This window comes from Salmo salar, chromosome 01 (assembly GCF_965601325.2).
Source record: "Salmo salar chromosome 01, fSalSal1, whole genome shotgun sequence".
Taxonomy (NCBI): Eukaryota; Metazoa; Chordata; class Actinopteri; order Salmoniformes; family Salmonidae; genus Salmo; species Salmo salar.
In genome coordinates this window covers 45,962,121-45,982,372 of record NC_138291.1, presented here as the reverse complement: position 1 = coordinate 45,982,372, position 20,252 = coordinate 45,962,121, and the positions used below count along the sequence as shown (strand labels likewise).

General features: G+C 45.4%; 1 protein-coding gene across 2 annotated transcripts in view; it reads right to left on the bottom strand.

Moving 5' to 3' along the window:
* itsn2b (intersectin 2b) overlaps positions 1-20,252 on the bottom strand; it is a 38,415-nt gene that overhangs the window by 16,572 nt on the left and 1,591 nt on the right. The window contains exons 2-17 of one of the 2 annotated variants that reach the window (XM_014196451.3): positions 9,911-9,986; positions 7,929-8,021; positions 7,732-7,795; positions 7,433-7,611; positions 7,034-7,348; positions 6,718-6,811; positions 6,432-6,574; positions 5,571-5,634; positions 5,288-5,425; positions 5,082-5,170; positions 4,672-4,934; positions 4,436-4,585; positions 1,652-1,792; positions 1,450-1,537; positions 1,055-1,194; positions 225-364 (exon numbers count right to left, since the gene is read on the bottom strand). In XM_014196451.3, the coding sequence (XP_014051926.1) occupies positions 225-364; positions 1,055-1,194; positions 1,450-1,537; positions 1,652-1,792; positions 4,436-4,585; positions 4,672-4,934; positions 5,082-5,170; positions 5,288-5,425; positions 5,571-5,634; positions 6,432-6,574; positions 6,718-6,811; positions 7,034-7,348; positions 7,433-7,611; positions 7,732-7,795; positions 7,929-8,021; positions 9,911-9,917 (2,108 nt within the window). In that variant the 5' untranslated portion in view covers positions 9,918-9,986. The remainder of the gene's footprint in view (positions 1-224; positions 365-1,054; positions 1,195-1,449; positions 1,538-1,651; positions 1,793-4,435; positions 4,586-4,671; positions 4,935-5,081; positions 5,171-5,287; positions 5,426-5,570; positions 5,635-6,431; positions 6,575-6,717; positions 6,812-7,033; positions 7,349-7,432; positions 7,612-7,731; positions 7,796-7,928; positions 8,022-9,910; positions 9,987-20,252) is intronic. The other variant, XM_045718354.2, reaches the window with a different exon arrangement.

Sequence of the window (20,252 nt, the reverse complement as noted above, 5' to 3'; positions counted from 1 at the left end):
TAGACAGGTGTGCCCCTTTGCAAATCATCAAGTTGTAGAAACATCTCAAGAATGATCAATGGAAACAAATTGAGTCTCATAGCAAAAGCTCTGAATACTTTTATCTGCAAAAATGTCTAAAAACCTGTTTTTGCTTTGTCATCATGGGGTATTGTCTGTAGATTGATGAGGACAATTTCTTATTTAATAAATTATAGAATAAGGCTATAACGTAACCAGGTCACCTTTGGGCCTCCTCCTCCTCCCTCCTCTTCCTCTCCTCCTCCTGCGCCCTCTGTCTCTCCAGTTCTCTCCGTTTGTCCTCTTTGATGCTCCGTAGTTTATCCAGAGCCGACTGCTGCTTCCGCTGGCTCTCTCTCAGATCCTGATATTACCATACGCGCAACATCAATAAGAGGGCACATTTCACATACTAACGGGGTGGGACGTATTCAGAATAACAAAGGCACAACATGATCTTTGACTGACAATGGCCTGTGACGAGGGAGAGGTAACGGCATAGGATTTGACATGAAGCACAAACTACAAACCCACAAGGTGGCACAGCAAGCACAGGGGTGAGAGGAGTTGGAGAACTCAGGGGATAGTGGTTTAGAGTCTAGACACAAATACAGAGAGAGAGAGAGAGAGAAGAAAAGAAAGTGTGAGAGAGCACCTTTAGGAGGTAGAAGAGGTTACTAAGGCAGTTGACCAGAGAGAGGAGACCATGAAGCAGACAGTCATCAGCATCCCCATACTGCAGCAAGACAGGCCCGGGAGAGAGGGAGGAGAGAATATGTAGGGGGCAGAGAGAGAGTTGAGAAGGAGATAGAGGGAAGGGGGACAGGAAAGGATGGAGGGAGGGAGGGAAAGAGAGGAAGAAAAGGAGGAGAAAAAGGCCAGTGTTGTAGTGGTAGTTTAGACACAGAGAGAAGCAGCAGAGCAGACTGGTTATCAATCATATTAGCCAAAACAAATACTGAATCATTCCAGCCCTTTCTCAAAGTGAGTGTTAATATTCACTGAGACGTGGGTGTTAGACATCCAGCTGACCTAAAATGTATAATGTCCGTACCTGTATGTCGTTCTGGTAGTGGTCCATGTCGGCCAGTTTAGCGGCCGTCTCGTTCTCCAGAGCATCCAGCTGCTGCTTCAATTTGCGACACACTCCGTCCTTCTCACTGGCGCTGCGCTTCAGCGTGGACATGGTGGAGACTGGGGAAGAAGAGTAACAACCCAGGGAATGACAGGAGGAAAATGGTTAGTACAATTCACTATGGTTTTCCAACATAGGTTCCTATTCAGTCACGTGAGATTGTCATGTTTGAATAAATGGGAAGAATTGTCTAGTCTAGCCATATAACCCAGTCCTACCGTATAAACAATCCATAAACACTAGTCTAGCACTCCACCCCAGCCTAAAAGCCTACATTAGCCACAGGCTCAGCCTAACCTAACCCCAGCCCATACCTGGCAGGTTGTTGAGGGCCATGTTCCTCAGTTTGTCACTGAGCCTCTGCTGTTCTGGAGTCAGCTGGGACAGCTTCCTCTGGTACTCCTTAAGCACAGGAACAAACGCATCATCAGGAGGGGGACAACGACACACCAGAAACAGGAAGGAAGGAATGAGGCGAACAGTAACTGAGAATACAGTTAATACTGAGACAGGCACCTCTAGTTGTCTCTGCAGGGAGTTGATGTCCAGTCTGCTTGTGTCTCGTCTCTGGTTGGTCCGCTCCAGCTCGCTCCGCTGCACCGTCCTCTTGCTCTGAGCATCATGCAGCCGCTCAGAGATCTGCCTGTGTTTGTTACCCTGGGAGAGAGATGTGGTCAGCTACCGTTGGGATTCTGGTGGATTAGGAACTATGACACCAAAGGAGAAACAGAGTGATTGTGTATGCCAATGAAGCTCATTTGAATTTGTGAGTGAAAATGGAAGCGAGAGTGAAAGAGAGTGAGTGTGACTGACTGACTATAGCCGTGTGTGTGTGTGTGTGTGTGTGTGTGTGTGTGTGTGTGTGTGTGTGTGTGTGTGTGTGTGTGTGTGTGTGTGTGTGTAGCCTAGGGCTGTGGAGGTCATGAAATTGTCAGTTGTTGATTGTCAAGCAAATAACTGCCGGTCTCACGGTAATTGACCGTTAATTGACAAACACATTTAGCATCTCCTGGCTTCCACACATAGAATACAAGCCACTGATGCAGACCTTTGGAACATTACATTTAAAAAAAAAAGTCTAAAATCAATTTAATATAGCCTACACCATCAGAATAAATCCATGATTTCTTTTAGACAGGACTAAAGAAACATGATATGAAGAAAATGTCGTCCATCTCAGAAGAACAGAATCGCATACTCTGAGTTGTCCTTATGTTAGGTCCTGATCTGGCTATGCCAAAAATGGGCAACACTAGTTCATTTAGCAGACAAGATTAGCTAAGAATTCCGTGGTATTATTTTAGATTATTTCATAGTATGAAGAATACAATTCAACATAGCTGAATAAAATTGAAAGGATGGTTTCTCCAAATGATTTCTGAGGGAGTGCGCACATGGGGCTATTTATTCTGGGTTGAGCGGTTAACAAAAGAAACAGGTCCTCCTATTTGCTTAATTAAGAGTTATTTATGCAACTTTATTTACAAAAGTTGGGCTATATGTTTAGATTTTTTTATAAATTCTAAGGCTGTATGATGAGACTAATAATGATTTGAAAAAAGTTGCTTGAAAAGCATGAGCTCTGCTTTGTTTTTTTGCACAAGCTTCATCAGTCTCTCATTCACATTTTGACAAGCACTTGATAATGCCTTGGATTTCCCGGCGGGATCCCCCTAGTATTGCCGTAATGCCTCTTAAAAAAAATCCATGCCTTTTGCGGCCAATATTGGGCTGAATGTAATAATGAAATTCTTCGGATCACAGGCTGCGTGTTCCGAAGCACCTCTCACTCACATGGCTCTCTCAGATATCTAAATACTTAATGGCCAATGCCGGTCACGTGATCGGGTTCTTCTCACAGGCATCTATCTCAGCTCCAAAGTAGGCTACAAGTGAAGACAGACACATCGGGGACGCAGTTGCGCACGTCCTTCTTATTGAATTCCGAGGTACATATTGAAGATGCTAGAACTATCCACATTTACTTTTCATCAGCCAACAAGATGAGTTGGCCTAACGAACAGCAAAAGCACTAGCCTATGTCAATCTCCTATCCCCTATAGTACAAAAGTTGACCTATTCTATTGATTAACTTGTCCTTCTGTGCAATAAATAAATATTCCAAACATAGTCTGGGAAAGTTGTGGGATGCGATAGATCCCAAATTAATACAACCACTCACACCGAAGGAGAAAAAAACCTTTCGAAAGCAATGAGACTGACGCAACAGATCAGAACAGTTAGCTTAAAATGTTACTAAACTATTAGGCTATTTCTTCACATTATAAGCACAGCCATGCGCACACGGCAGTAGGCTATAAGCATGAATGTTCCAAAACGCAATCAATTAGCGGGAAAACACCATTATCAAAAGTGACCACAAATGCGATTACGCATGAAATGCTTTATTATAAAAAGGTGCATTTTTATGGTGAAAGTGATCTTCCCTAAACTTGAAACTCACGCGCCACCTATGTATACCAGTTAGGCTCTATACCGGTTGTAAAGCAGATTAATTTGCTTCATTTTAAGAAGTTAATTGGCCACTTTAGTTGTGATACAAACCTTATCGAAACATATAGTTCTACATGAGGTGTGGGACTATGACTTGAAAAAGGCATGCGCTGTTTCTTGCATTACTGCACACAAGCTGGGCATCATTCACAAGTGATATCGTCACCCATCAGACTGTTCTTGATGAATCTTGTCCTCACATATTTTAAATAATTTTCAAAGTGTGAAATTAGTTTTGACTTACGATGGACCATTATCTATCTCGGAACAGGGGGGAAAAAAATACATGTGATCTAAGCATTTAAAAAGCGAATGGAGGAAGCTTTTCCAGTGGTTAATTTTCATTCCAGCCAGGTAGGCTATACTCCTGTTGTAAAGCGAAGCAATGTGCTTAATATTAGGAAAGTTGAGATATAAATATAGTAGGCCTAACCTATAGAAAGCTGATGGGATCCTCTTTTTAAGAGGCCATCAAAACTTTTCTCACGCAATTGCATAGCCTATAGAAATGTTGCGCAACATGAGATCATGGGCCCTCATGAAGTGTTTGATTGGATTTTCGATCACATTTGCATTGATGTCAGAGTGATTAGAGGGACAATAGAGTGCTGAGTACCAGGCAGTTAGCAAGTTTGGTAGGCTACTAACGACCATCAGCAGCATCAGAGTTTGGAGAAGACTAATTACTGTGAATAAACGGTCACGTAGAACTTGACTGCAGTCATGACTCGTGACTGCTGGTGTGGCGGTAATACGGTCACTGCAACAGCCCTAGTGTAGCCTCACCACAGCCTCCAGCTCCATCTCCAGGTTCCTCTTCCTGGTTTTTAGTCTGCCGATGTCCTCCTGCTCCTGACTCTTCTGGCTCAGCAGCTCTCCTCTCCTCCTCCTCTCCCACTCCTCCTTCCTCTGGCGCTCCAACTCACGCTGCGCCGCCTGGGGAACCCACACGCAGTCAAACACACACACGTGGACACACACACACACAGAGCCCTGGCCCATTATAGAACATGCCTCTTCACCTCTTTTCTCTCCATCTCCTTCAGCCTCTCCTCCTCTTTCTGTCTCTCCAGCTCCCTCTGCCGCTCCAGCCTCCTCTCCTCCTCCTTCCTCCTCCTCTCCTCCTGCTCTCTGGCCTCCCTCTCTCTCCTCTCTCGCTCCTCTCTCTCCTTCTGCTGGCGTCTCTCCTCCTCTCTCCTCTGTGCGTCCTGCAGAGCCTGTCGTCTTTTCTCCAGCTCCGCGTTCCCTCGCTCCAGGTTGGCCTTGAATTTATCCTCAAACGATACTGAAGGAGGCAGGGATGGATGGGGAGAGAGAGGACAGGGAGACGAGAGTATCATAAGTCAATAGGCATTAGATGTGTACAGATGCATTATGTATGTGTTGTAGTCATACAGGAGAAGAGTGAGTGGGCGTGTGTGTGTGTACATACAGTTGCTTTTGGTTTTCTGTGGTGGCTCAGCCTCCAGTTCTTCAGTGATGCCAGCATAGAGAGATAAACTGGTCCCATTCACAGCACCCCTACCAGAAAGAGAGAGGGGAAGGGTTAGGTAGGGGTGTGTGTGTGTGTGTGTGTGTGTGTGTGTGTGTGTGTGTGTGTGTGTGTGTGTGTGTGTGTGTGTGAGAGAGAGTGTGTACCTCTGTGATGGTGGTATTAGTTCTATGGGTAGTGTGAGAGGTAAGGGTTGGGCTGCCTTGGCCATGTCCACTAGATGCATGGCCAGAATAAACTCCTCTCCTCTTAGCTTCCCATCCTTATCCACATCGGCCAGGGTCCTGACAGACAGAGAGATACGAGTGATTAGCGCGCACATACACACATTCTTAGGTTCCTCCTTTGAAGCGCGTTACTGCAAAGGTCAAACGTTGTCATACAGGTACAACTGGAAGTTGATGATGATAATGATGAAGGTGTACTCACCAGATGGTGGCCAGCTGTGTCTGAGTGAGCAGAGTGGTTGCCATGGCATTCCTCACCTGCTGACCTAAAATACACACACACACACACACACACACACACACACACACACACACACACACACACACACACACACACACACACACACACACACACACCGAGAATAAAGCAATCTCAGTCGATTACGTCAAGTTTTGTTTTATAACTTATACTTCCCTTGCAGCCTTTGTGGACAACCTCTAAATTATAAGAACGATTTAAAAGGATTCAGAAACAGTTGCCAAGTGATTCTACACTGGTTCCCGACAGTGAGTCTTAAGATAACATGGCAGTTTCCCCAGAACAGGTCTGTCAAGAGGTAGCTGAGAGGAAAGGAGAAGGTGTAGAACAATCACACACACACGAACGGCCAGTAGAGCAGCAGTCTTCCACAACAAGGCTACAAGGGCATAAGTTATGAATGTTAAAGGAAAAGTCATCCACCCACTGGACACAATCGCCGACAACCACACCCGGCATTCCACAAATGCTTCGGTTCAGGTATGACACACACAGGTATGCCCGGCTTTCTACCCATCACGAGGTGCATCGTAATCCACTTGTGTCTTCCCTTCCTAACTACTACATGAACATTACCACCATCCCTCATATAGCTGCATTATGCACAGTTACCCACCTGCCTGTGCGGTTGATTGGTTTTAATACATATACACAGTACATACATTTTAAAAACTGACAGGGATAACACAGTAAAGTCAATTACTTAATTCCATTGTGGTTGCTTAGGTAAACTACATTACCCATAGCCACCCTCCTGTCGGACGGCTGCCCATCTGTTTGCCTATATTTCCCAGCAGCGCCCACCTGTGAGGTATCCCGTCATGTGTTTGTCGAGGCTGTTGAACTGCTGTCTGTATTTGAGGCGCGAGGCCTGAGGCACGGCCCAGTCAGAAGGCGCCGTCTTCGGAGAACTACCTGCCAGGGAGGTGGTGGATGAAGAGTTGGAGCTGGAGTGGAGAGAGAGAGAGAGAGAGAGATGGATGGTGAGAGAGAGCATATTATAGAGTTAGCCCATGTAGAAACAGTCCATTGGCATCTAAATTAGTAGAGATGTAGGTCAGATCCTATAAAGTGTGTGTGTGTGTGTTACCTGCTTGAGCCTAGGTCCAGCAGTGACGTAGCTTTGTTCATCCCAGGAGAGAAACCCAGAGGAGAGGAGGCGTAGGGCACAGAGAGAGGCAGGCCTTGACACACACACGCATTATAAAAGTCCTTATCAATTTCAATTGATATTTACCGTATGGTTATATTGCAAATACACCATGATATCCACTCAACTACTGAGAATGGTGACAGGGCAGTTTCTACTCTCTATTCACTTCCATACAGATTGAGAGAAAGGGGGGGTGTGGAACGAGAAGGAGAGAGAAAGATGCAGAAAGAGAGAGAGCCTGTCCTCCTCTTACCTGTCCCCATGTGTCCTGGTGGAAGGTGCTGTAGGATACCCATAGTGCCATTGGGGAGAGCGGGGCTGCCCAGGGACGGCAGCAGGGGCATTGTTGACGTGGCAACCAGGGGGACCATGCCTGTTGCCATTGGGACCATAGGAGTGAGGCCAGTCACAGGGGTCATGGTTGAGAGGTTAGGGGTCATGGTTGAGAGGTTAGGGGTCATGGTTGAGAGGTTAGGGGTCATGGTTGAGAGGTTAGGGGTCATGGGGATGGGAGTGAGCATGGCGATGGTTCCAGGCATCATTGACAGGTTTGGCATGGAGCCCATTCCTGGAGAGACACAGAGGAAACACACATTATTAGAAAGATAAGATGGAACATAGAAATAAAAACAGAATAGAAGCGTTATCGTACCATAGCGTGAGGAGGACATGGCGCCTGTTGAGGCAGGGGCGGGCACTGGCGGCTGCTTCATGATGATTGGTAGAGATGAGGGAAGGGGTGTGCCCTGAAGTTTGAGCTTAATGAGCTTCATAGCGATGGAGAACTCCAACCTGTCCATCTTCCCATCCTTATTCATGTCAGCCAGGGCCCTGGGGGTAGAGAGAGGGTCATGACTTCCTCAGGACAATCAAGTGTGTGTGACTGGAGAGCAGCTGCCTACAAGATTTCTCCCAGCACAGAGAAGGAAGCCCATCTGTGTGTGTGCTCACCATATCTCTGCCAGCACTGAGGAGGGAAGACCCGACTGCAGGAAGAATTTCCTGGCCTGCTCCCCTGGAGTGCGAACAAGAGAAAGAGTGAGAGTGAGAGTGAGAGTGAGAGAGAGAGAGAGAGAGAGAGAGAGTGAGCGACATTACAGTATGGAGAGATGAAAATATTGGTGTGCATGCAAGCATCGTCTTGGTACCTGAGACAAAGCCCATGGCGGGAGAGAGGGTGTCAAACTGTTTATCATGTTTGTCTCTCTCCTCTGGAGAGATCGCCCACACATTGCGGCCGCCTGGAGAAAGAGAGGAGAGATAAATCATTTTCAGATACCAATCTCAGCCCTCTGTGGGAAAAGGCCTACAAATCTATAGGTACAAGGCAAACAGAGGTGTGTGGTACCAACACACACACACACACACACACACACAAAGGTTGAGCAACAACTCCAAACACAGGAAACAGCTGAGGTTTCACAAGTCAACCTCAAGCTAAAACACACGCAATAAACACACACCAGGCAAAGCCTCTTAATGTTACCAAATCAGAGCGACCGTATGAATAGACAGAACAAGGACGGAATTTAGACATTAAATTGTCCCCCGCGATGAAATCAGGGAGGGGACTGTGGATCTGTCTCCGTCCGTTAGGCACGAAACTTGGGTGAATGATGCGTCTTGCAATAGAGATCCGTCATTTACAAAATTACACTTATTGGCCCAAGGGGGGCGCTGGATCATTCGTGGGGGACTATATTTACTGTTGCCTTTTTTTATTCATGGTTAGTGAAACACCCAGCAGTCATACAAGACAGAACCACTCAGTCCCCTTTTACTTTCGCTTGTTTCTTCTTTTAAAAAGGTGGAGGTCTAAAACATTGTTACTGTCCCCCCACAATGAAAACGGAGGGGGACTATGAACCGGTCTCCTTCCGTTCGTTCGTACGTTACATCTCAAACACTACAAGCCTGATTTTGACGAAAGTTGGGTGAGTGATGAGTCTAGCCATAGAGACGCGGCATTTGCAAAATACACACTGGTAGGCCTAAGGGGGAGCCGTAGTAATCAACAGAAATTCCAAACATTAAAACATGGACATCTCCTATCCCGTTTCAGTTATCGCTTCTTTATTGTTTTATTGTCCACATCATTGCTACTAACATCACTTTTAGTGTCTGTGTGTTTAAAACCACTGATTATACAGTAATAATAAAGATAAACCAGTTCACTCTTATCTCGGTCTACATTGACAGGCTCGGGGACTGTCCACGACACAATCAATTCCAGCCCTGCACCATGGATCACAGTAGGCTCACTGTAATTGGGCCACGGTCTTACAGTACAGTACAGGCCCATTTTATTTCAGTCTATTGATTTTCACCCAGTAGGTAGAATATGTTTGTGCAGCGTTTCCCCTATATGCATTTAGCAGCGGCGCACTGCTGCTGCTATATCGTGGCTGCCACCTCAAAATGTAAATATATAACTCTGCCATCGCTGCTGAAAGAAAATGTGAAGGGAAACACTGCTGTGATGTGACGGACTTAAAACGAGATCCGTCATCTCAGTGGCGTTTTTCCCTGTTTCAATCAGAGCATAGAACGGAACAAAATGTTAATAAAATGTTCAGTTGAAATGAATTTAAGTTACACTGAACAGGATTGAACGGGGCGTAGAGTTAGACAGGATCTAAGAACAGGGGCTTAGACAGGATCATTTTTAAAATTTAACTAGACAAGTCAGTTAAGAACAAATTCTTATTTACAATGACGGCCTACACCGGCCAAACCCGGACGACGCTGGGCCAATTATGCGCCGGTTGTGATACAGTGTGGATTCGGGTATCTGTAGTGACACCTCTAGCACTGAGATGCAGTGTCTTAGACCGCTGCGCCACTCGGGCGTAGTGTTTGATCGGATCTATGAACAGGGGTGTAGAGTTAGATACAACACTGCTACAGCATCAGGTACAGCAGATATAGGAGCTGGACAGAGAGAGTCGTGCTGCAGTGAACAGCCCAGTGAGCGATACACTACACACTGCTGCTGCACCGGAGGACAAGAAAAGAGACTCAGCAGAAAAAGACAGGAAAAAAAAAAAAAAAAACAGCTAAATGTGCCCTTGAGAAAGCAGGAGAACGTCATAGCACACACACACACAGAGTAATAAAGACGTGGTCTTACCATTCATGGCTGCAGGTGGCAGAGGGGGCAGGGGGGGACTCCCGTTCTTCGACTCAGCCGGCTAGCTCGCAGTCATCTGCAAAACACACACATTAGTGTCTGCACGCACACAAAACAAGCGAAACTTCCGCTCATTAATAATGTAGGGAGGGCTGAGCGCTGCTCACACCAACTCAGAGAGAGAGAGAGAGTGTAGCAGCTGCCCCGTTTCTCATTGGTCAGCAGGTTTCAACAGGGTTTCTCCTGTTCCTCAGTCAGGGAGTCAAACACAGAGACACCAGGGCCACGTCCCAACCCTACTGCAACACAGAGACACCAGGGCCACGTCCCAACCCTACTGCAACACAGAGACACCAGGGCCACGTCCCAACCCTACTGCAACACAGAGACACCAGGGCCACGTCCCATCCCTACTGCAACACAGACACACCAGGGCCACGTCCCATCCCTACTGCAACACAGAGACACCAGGGCCACGTCCCATCCCTACTGCAACACAGACACACCAGGGCCACGTCCCATCCCTACTGCAACACAGAGACACCAGGGCCACGTCCCATCCCTACTGCAACACAGAGACACCAGGGCCACGTCCCATCCCTACTGCAACACAGAGACACCAGGGCCACGTCCCAACCCTACTGCAACACAGAGACACCAGGGCCACGTCCCAACCCTACTGCAACACAGAGACACCAGGGCCACGTCCCATCCCTACTGCAACACAGAGACACCAGGGCCACGTCCCATCCCTACTGCAACACAGAGACACCAGGGCCACGTCCCATCCCTACTGCAACACAGAGACACCAGGGCCACGTCCCATCCCTACTGCAACACAGAGACACCAGGGCCACGTCCCAACCCTACTGCAACACAGAGACACCAGGGCCACGTCCCATCCCTACTGCAACACAGAGACACCAGGGCCACGTCCCATCCCTACTGCAACACAGAGACACCAGGGCCACGTCCCAACCCTACTACATACAGTGGGGAGAACAAGTATTTGATACACCGCCGATTTTGCAGCTTTTCCTACTTACAAAGCATGTAGAGGTCTGTCATTTTTATCATAGGTACACTTGAACTGTGAGAGACGAAAGCTAAAACAAAAATCCAGAAAATCACATTGTATGATTTTTAAGTAATTAATTTGCATTTTATTGCATGACATAAGTATTTGATCACCTACCAACCAGTAAGAATTCCGGCTCTCACAGACCTGTTCGTTTTTCCTTAAGAAGCCCTCCTGTTCTCCACTCATTACCTGTATTAACTGCACCTGTTTGAACTTTTTACCTGTATAAAAGACACCTGTCCACACACTCAATCAAACAGACTCCAACCTCTCCACAATGGCCAAGACCAGAGAGCTGTGTAAGGACATCAGGGATAAAATTGTAGACCTGCACAAGGCTGGGATGGGCTACAGGACAATAGGCAAGCAGCTTGGTGAGAAGGCAACAACTGTTGGTGCAATTATTAGAAAATGGAAGAAGTTCAAGATGACGGTCAATCACCCTCGGTCTGGGGCTCCATGCAAGATCTCACCTCGTGGGGCATCAATGATCGTGAGGAAGGTGAGGGATCATCCCAGAACTACACGGCAGGACCTGGTCAATGACCTGAAGAGAGCTGGGACCACAGTCTCAAAGAAAACCATTAGTAACACACTACGCCGTCATGGATTAAAATCCTGCAGTGCACGCAAGGTCCCCCTGCTCAAGCCAGCGCATGTTCAGGCCCGTCTGAAGTTTGCCAATGACCATCTGGATGATCCAGAGGAGGAATGGGAGAAGGTCATGTGGTCTGATGAGACAAAAATAGAGCTTTTTGGTCTAAACTCCACTCGCCTTATTTGAAGGAAGAAGAAGGATGAGTACAACCCCAAGAACACCATCCCAACCGTGAAGCATGGCGGTGGAAACTTAATTCTTTGGGGATGCTTTTCTGCAAAGGGGACAGGACGACTGCACCGTATTGAGGGGAGGATGGATGGGGCCATGTATCGTGAGATCTTGGCCAACAACCTCCTTCCCCCAGTAAGAGCATTGAAGATGGGTCGTGGCTGGGTCTTCTAGCATGACAACGACCCGAAACACACAGCCAGGGCAACTAAGGAGTGGCTCCGTAAGAAGCATCTCAAGGTCCTGGAGTGGCCTAGCCAGTCTCCAGACCTGAACCCAATAGAAAATCTTTGGAGGGAGCTGAAAGTCCGTATTGCCCAGCGACAGCCCCGAAACCTGAAGGATCTGGAGAAGGTCTGTATGGAGGAGTGGGCCAAAATCCCTGCTGCAGTGTGTGCAAACCTGGTCAAGAACTACAGGTAACGTATGATCTCTGTAATTGCGAACAAAGGTTTCTGTACCAAATATTAAGTTCTGCTTTTCTGATGTATCAAATACTTATGTCATGCAATAAAATGCAAATTAATTACTTAAAAATCATACAATGTGATTTTCTGGATTTAGATTCCGTCTCTCACAGTTGAAGTGTACCTATGATAAAAAATTACAGACCTCTACATGCTTTGTAAGTAGGAAAACCTGCAAAATCGGCAGTGTATCAAATACTTGTTCTCCCCACTTTAGCTTCCTCTCGTTGTTCCCTAAACTCCCATCAATTCCCTTTTTATCCTGATTGCAAGCGGACACACACATCCCAGCAAGGCTACATCACAAGCATGAGACCGTAAAAGAGAAACTGCAGCCAACTCATAAACACAACAAAAGAGCCATAATAGTGATTACACTGGTCAGAAGGACATCATGGTAGACTGTATACATACTGATCAACCATGATGTGTGTGTGTGTGTGTGTGTGTGTGTGTTCTAATAATGTGGATATTCTCTTTATATTTCTTAGAAGAAACCCTTATTGTCCCCCTGAATGACAACACCCGTCACTTGCATGCATGTCTGCCTGTCTGTCCCCACAGGTAAAGGGCAGGTAGAGAGGTGTATGAAGGAAGGTGTGTACAAACAACACGAGCACCTTCACAACCCGCTGACAGTGGTCAATACTACAACACTGAGGAGAGCTCACAAGGAAAAGTACCAGAAAAGTATGGAGAAAGGGACAGGGCATGTCAATGAGGCCATACAAGGAAAAGGGAGAATTCCAATGACTATACCCTTCCTGTTCCTTTCCAGTCACACACGGATACCAACATTTCCTGTCCAGCCAGTCAGCTGACAGGAAGTCCCTGGCAGCTCTGAGGTTCTTCCTGTGGCAGCCCTCAGAGGTTCTTCCTGTGGCGGTTACATGACTCAGCCATAAAACAGTAAAAAAAAATGTACTCTACGGAAGCCCTTCAGGATGCTGGAGGTCCAGACTTTAGAGTTGGCCTGTCCAGTCCCAAATCAACCCTTAGCCCCTAACCTAACCCTAGAACCTTCTACAGGGCCTTCAGAAAGTATTCACACCCACTGACTTACAAAAATATTTGTGTTACAGCCTGAATTTAAATGGATTCAATTGAGATTGCCACTGGCCTACACACAATACCCCATAATGTCAAAGTGGAATTATGTTTTTCGAAATGTTAAAGTTATTTTTAAATTTAAAGCTGAAATGTCTTGAGTCAATAAGTACTCAACCACTTTGTTATGTCAAGCCTAAATAAGTTCAGGAGTAAAAATATTAAAGTTGCATGGACTGCATGGCAATAGATGATTTTTGAATGACTTCCTCATCTCTGTACCCCACACATACAATTATCTGTAAGGTCCCTCTGTCGAGCAGTGAATTTCAAACACAGATGTGAAGGGGTTGGATGGGGGTACTGGTGGCACACAAGTGTGGTATTAGTGTAGGGCGAAGAGACAGAGGGAGGGATGGAGGAAGACGATAGGAGGGGGGGGGTAGTCCAGGAGAATGTGGTCAAGCAAGATGGCCTCACAATGGGGAGCGTGCTAACCATCTGCTCCTTCTATATACCTTCTTCCTGTGGGTATTTATCCCTCTTCTGTCCCCTAAGTCCCTCCTCATATCACTTTCCCTCTGAACCCATGTGTCTCTCTCATTCACCCTCCCAAATTACTTAGGATTTAAGGTGGAAGAGGTTAGGGGTTGTTTCTGCCTATGTCTGTATCAGTGAGAGAGGTGTCCGTGTACAGAAATACAGGATGCAAATTGGTTTTAGTGAACAAACACACAGGGATCCCCTTCTGTGGAGCCTGCTGACACATACAGCAGCCTGCTCTGTCTGTACAAACACACACAAGCACCCAGCCTTGCTGTTATTTGCATGTGTTTTGCATCGTGTGGTAAAATCAGGAGTGGGTCAAGCTGAAAAAAGGTGAACACTGAGCAGCAGCACAACAGTAGAGACTGGAGTCTCGACAGGTCAGACAACACCATGTTAAAAATAAATAAAAGCAGACAACACAATGTTAAAAATAAATAAAGCATCAGATCAGATGATTCTACACTGACTACATCCTCGTTGAAAATGAAAGATAAAATACTGCGACGGTGTGGGAACGGTGTGGGAACTCTGGGCCAGTAGAGATGGCTTCATCACCACATGAGTTAACCCTGTCATTATTCTCCCCTCTCTGTCAGACACAAGTGTTTATTTTATTTTTTGTTACCTGCCAATCAGGGCTGATATCCAGAGAGTTAACAGGAAGGAGAGAGAGTAGGAACAATGCAGAGTCACTGCATATATCTAACACTGGTCTATTTCCCATCTGAGCATTAAGAGTCTCTCCCTGAAACAGAGCTCACACAGACACAGCCACTAGGGATGGGCATTTGACTGATAAGTACACACATTATTTTATTTTGAGTACTCTAATAACAAAAAAAAACACTGAACAAGGCCCGCACTGGAAAGTAATTTCAGCATTTATTAACATTGAGTGTACAAAACATTAAGAGCACTGTCCTAATATTGAGTTGCACACCCTTTTGCCCTCAGAACAGCCTCAATGCGTTGGGGCAAGGACTCCACAATGTGTCGAAAGCGTTCGAAAGGGATGCAGGCCCATGTTGACTCATATGTTTCCCACAGTTAAATCAAGTTGGCTGGATGTCCATTGGGTGGAAGACCATTCTTGATACACACGGTAAACCGTTGAGCGTGAAAAACCCAACAGCGTTGCAGTTCTTGACACAAACCAGTGCGCCTGGCACCTACTACCATACCCTGTTCCCAAAAGGAACTTAAATATTTTGTCTTGCCCATTCACCCTCTGAATGGCACAAATACACAATCCATGTCTCAATTGTCAAAGCTTAGAAATCCTTGTTTAACCTGTCTCTTCCCCTTCATCTACACTGATTGAAGTGGATTTAACAAGTGACATCAATAAGAGATGATAGCTTTCACCTGGATTTAATAATTTTTCCCAAGGTTACAAACCAAAATCAGTCTTTCGATATACAGACATTTTATTTCGTTTATTCTGCCTGTTCTTTGGAATTTTCAAAATGGATGAACAATTCCACATTGAACACTGCAGGGTGATGAATTACAGCCACGACATCTGTTTGGTGAGTACGTATATATGCTTTTCTGACGAAAATATGAAAAATGTTTCTTCATATTTTCAGTGTGGAACCTGTCTATATTTAGAGGGGGGTAATAGCCCAGGCCAGTGGTTCCCAAATGTTTTATAGTCCTGAACCCTTCAAACATTCAACCTCCAGCTGCGTACCAGGGTCTAGCACCAGGGTCAGAGCACTCTCAAATGTTGTTTTTCGCCATAATTGTAAGCCTGCCACACAGACACTATACGATACATTTGTTAAACATAAGAATGACTGTGAGTTGTCAAGCTCTTATAGGACCGGAGAACAAATAATATAATAATCAATCATTTTGCTCTTTATTTAACCATCTTACATATAAAACCTTAATTGTTCATCAAAAATTGTGAATAACTCACCACAGGTTAACGAGAAAGGTGTGCTTGCAAGGATGCGCATAACTCTGCAATGTTGGGTTGTATTGGAGAGAGTCTCAGTCTTAAATCATTTCCCACACACAGTCTGTGCCTGTATTTATTTTTCATGCTAGTGAGGGCCGAGAATCCACTCTCACATAGGTACGTGGTTGCAAAGGGCATCAGTGTCTTAACAGCGCGATTTGCCAAGGCAGGATACTCTGAGCACAGCCCTATCCAGAAATCTGGCAGTGGCTTCTGATTAAATTCAATTTCATAGAACCGCTTGTTACAATTTCGATGAGGCTCTCTTGTTCAGATATCAGTAAGTGGACTGGAGACAGGGCATGAAAGGGATAACGAATCCAGTTGTTTGTGTCATCCGTTTCGGGAAAGTAATTGCGCACCCAACTCACTCAGGTGCTTCGCTATATCAGATTTGACATTGTCTGTAAGCTTGAGTTTATTTGCACAGAAAAAAAATCATACAATGATGGAAAGACCTGTGTGTTGTCCTTGTTAATGCAGACAGAGAAGAGCTTCAACTTCTTAATAATAGCCTCAATTTTGTCCCGCACATTGAATATAGTTGTGGAGAGTCCCTGTAATCCTAGATTCAGATCATTCAGGCGAGAAAAAACATCACCCAGATAGGCCAGTCGTGTGAGGAACTCGTCATCATGCAAGTGGTCAGACAAGTGAAAATGATGGTCCGTAATGAAAACTTTAAACTCGTCTCTCAATTCAAAAAAACGTGTCAATACTTTGCCCCTTGATAACCAGCACACTTCTGTATGTTGTAAAAGAGTTACATGGTCGCTGCCCATATCATTGCATAGCGCAGAAAATACACGAGAGTTCAGGGGCCTTGCTTAAAAGTTAACCATTTTCACTGTAGTATCCAAAATATCTTTCAAGCTGTCAGGCATTCCCTTGGCAACAAGAGCCTCTCGGTGGATGCTGCAGCATACAAAAGTGGAATCGCGTTACCACTCCACTATGTCTCCGTCGTGGCTTTTACGCCATCAGTACAGATACCAACACATCTTGGCCACCAAAGTCCATTTGATGTCACAAAGCTATCCAGTACTTTAAAAATATCCTTTCCTGTTGTCCTGGTTTCCAGTGGTTTGCAGAAGAGGATGTCTTCCTTAATTGACCCCCCATAAACGTCACAGACATATACCAGGAGCTGTTCCAGGCCCGCCACGTCTGTTGACTCATACAGCTGTAATGAATAGAATTCACTGGCTTGTATACGAAGCAGTAATTGTTTCAAAACATCTCCTGCCATGTCACTGATGCGTCGTGAAACAGTGTTGTTTGATGAAGGCATTGTCTGTATAGCTTTTTGGGCCTTTATCCCCAGCATTGTCCCAGCCATATCTGCGGCAGCTGGAAGAATTAAGTCCTCCACAATAGTATGGGGCTTGCCTGTCCTAGCCACTCGGTAGCTCACCATATAGGACTCTTCTAGCCCCTTCTTATTAATGGTATCTGTTGCTTTTATACATATCTTACTACTCAAAAGTCATCTTAATTCTCGCAAAAAAAAACTCTGGTGGCTTATTTTTCAAATTGGCATGTTTTGTTTCTAAATGTCTACGCAAGAGTGAAGGTTTCATCGAGTTGTGAGAGAGTACTTTTCCACATATAACACACTGTGGCTGAAGAAAGGCACTACTCCCAATATAAGTGAACCCCAAATCAATGTAGTTCTCATCATATTTGCGCCTCTTCGATGGTCCAACGTCCCTGTCTGTTGTTCGGTGCTTTCCCGGTTAAGGGGGCAGTAGCTCTTCGGCTGCATCAGATTCACAACTGTCAATATCCATGCTAGCTGGGCAAACAACAAATGTAGCGTTACTGATGCTAGCATTGAATGTGCTCATGGAAGGAGAACAGCTTGTGTCGTCGACAGGTGTAGGTGTAGTACTGCTGGTAGTAGCAGTACTATCAGTAGAGCTGGTATGTGTCTATGGATGCGGGCCTTCATTTTTTAAAACCATTTTCGAGCAAATGGAATGAGCAGCAGCTACGTTTGGCTTCATACGGACTGTTAATGGAATTTGCACAAGAGAGTAACGGTTAATGTGATTGGATGTTAATTATTTGACTAGGCTACCTGTATTTGACATTGTGTTGTTATTTTGCTGAACACTAGATGGTTTAATTTTATTTTTGGCAGTGAAACGAGGCTACTCAGGCGAGAGAGAAAAAGAAAACTCAAGAAAACTCACTCAAATGTATAGCCCCGTTGAAAAATATAAATGGACTGCTTGAAAATGTGTATTATTTGGCGAACCCCCCGACGGCATTGCGCGTACCCCTGGGTGGGAATACCTGGCCTAGGCTAACCAATTTGAATGGCACTAGCAGCTCAAAGTATCTTAAGTGGAAAATAGACATGATGAAAATATTCCAAAACGGCAGCTCGTTTTTTTTAGAACACATATTTTCCTACTTCAATCAAACAGTCCATTTTGAATTTGTGATAAAACTGTCATCATTTGGCAAGGAATGTAGCTTGTGTATCCCATCAGTTATATACATTTTTTGGGGCATTTACTTCTGTAGGCCTAACGGGAGCATGTGTGCACACTCGTGTGTGTGTGTGTGTGTGTGGAGGGAGCGGTCAAAACGCAATTGAGTGAATGAGACACAGAGGGGAAAGGGAATTTAGGGAGAAGAAGAGTGTGATGCTCGGCTTGGTTTGTTCTTTGTTGTGCCCGGGAAATGCACTTGTACAAATGGAACACTAGAGTCAAAGCAAAATAACATTGTCTTCAAGACAAAATTTCACTTGCTCGTTCCGCCAGCCACAAAGCACATTCCACCAAATAGTTCCACTAACAAAAAAAACAAGCTTTGGCATCAGTTCGTGTACTATGGTACTCAAGCCCATCCCTTATATAGACACGCACGAGCCTTCCTGTCCGTCACAGCTCAGGAATGCAGACTGACAGTTCTGAGAGGGAGATGGAGAGAAAGGATGAAGGCTGATAGAAGGAAAGAGGAGAACAGAGTTGATATAAGGTAAATATAGAGGGACAGGTCTAGCCGTGACGTGGCCTAAAGCTGATCTCACCATGGTGATATAATGAGTTTAAATGGCAATAGGGGCTTTGGAAAGAATCACTGCAACATGGCCTGTACTTGAAATGAATTCTTCACCACTTCAACTACTGTGCTCTTACAATTAACTTCCATCACCATGGTGTCTGTTAGGTGAATTACTAGCTCTAATGAAGACAAGCTCTAATGAAGACAGACGGACAGACAGACAAACCTACTTTCAACTCTCTAAGCCCTGCAGTGTCCATATTGCGACATCTCCGACTGGCTTAGATTAATGTTTACTTTTCTTTCTTTCGAAGCACGTCTCGCCCTAGCTCTACCTACATTGCTTCATCCTGGAGCCTTTGGGTGGGTTCCATCCACATGCACCAATTCTACACAGGCATCCTACACAGGCCAGCGCAGATTCTCGTTATAGCGTGAAACATGTTGAACACCTCTCCAGACATTGTAAAGATTTCATTATCTGTGTGGATCTACATAGAATTTATCTAATTGGACCCGCGCCACCGTCTCCCCAGCAAGCCACAGAGACAAGATGGAGATCAAGTCCTCTGCTCAGAGAGAGAAGATCTAGAGAAGATTAGCTCAATTGAACTCTTCTAAACTGAATTGACTGTCTGGATTAAGGCTAATCTGGATTAGCGGATGTGGAACTACTAAAAAAAAAACGATTCCTGATCACAGCTGGAAATCTGCTTGCTAGTAGGGACGGGCCTGAGTAATAGAGTACTCGAACGGACATCGAAGCTCGATCTTTAACCAGAGACACCATTTTTTTAAGTACTATAAAACTATTTGGTGGAATGTGCATTGTTGCTGCATGAATGGGAAAGTGGCATTTTTGGCAGAACAGTTGTTTCTGTGAACTGCTGTGCTGTGTGTTAAAAGGCAGATGGATTAGTTTGCTATATCTGTGTACAAAGGTAGGCTAGTGGCCATGACACCGAGAGTCACTTCCATCACCAACGATGACTGAAACAGTGCTTTTCACCAGGAAACCAACCAATACACCCTCAATGTGTTGGCTAACCCATTTCCTTGACCAGAGTAGAACTCTGGTCTAGCTGTATAACATTCACCCACCTTGTGAGTTATTTGCTGGCCCGTGACTGTTTGGCGACACTTTTCCCACGACCAAAGGTAAATACGCAATCGGTAGACGGTTCTGAACGAAAACTCGTTTGCGTCACCAAGCAGTGTCCACGAAATAATGATATTCAGTTGTTAGAGGCTCACCCCCTTCCAAATGAAAACCAAACATGGACTCCATGCGGTGTCTCGCTTAGCGTGCACACCTGTCAGGGTTTCACTCCGGTTTGTCTATCTTATCAGCTTTGCAATCCTGGTATCATGCTGCCGCACAGGAA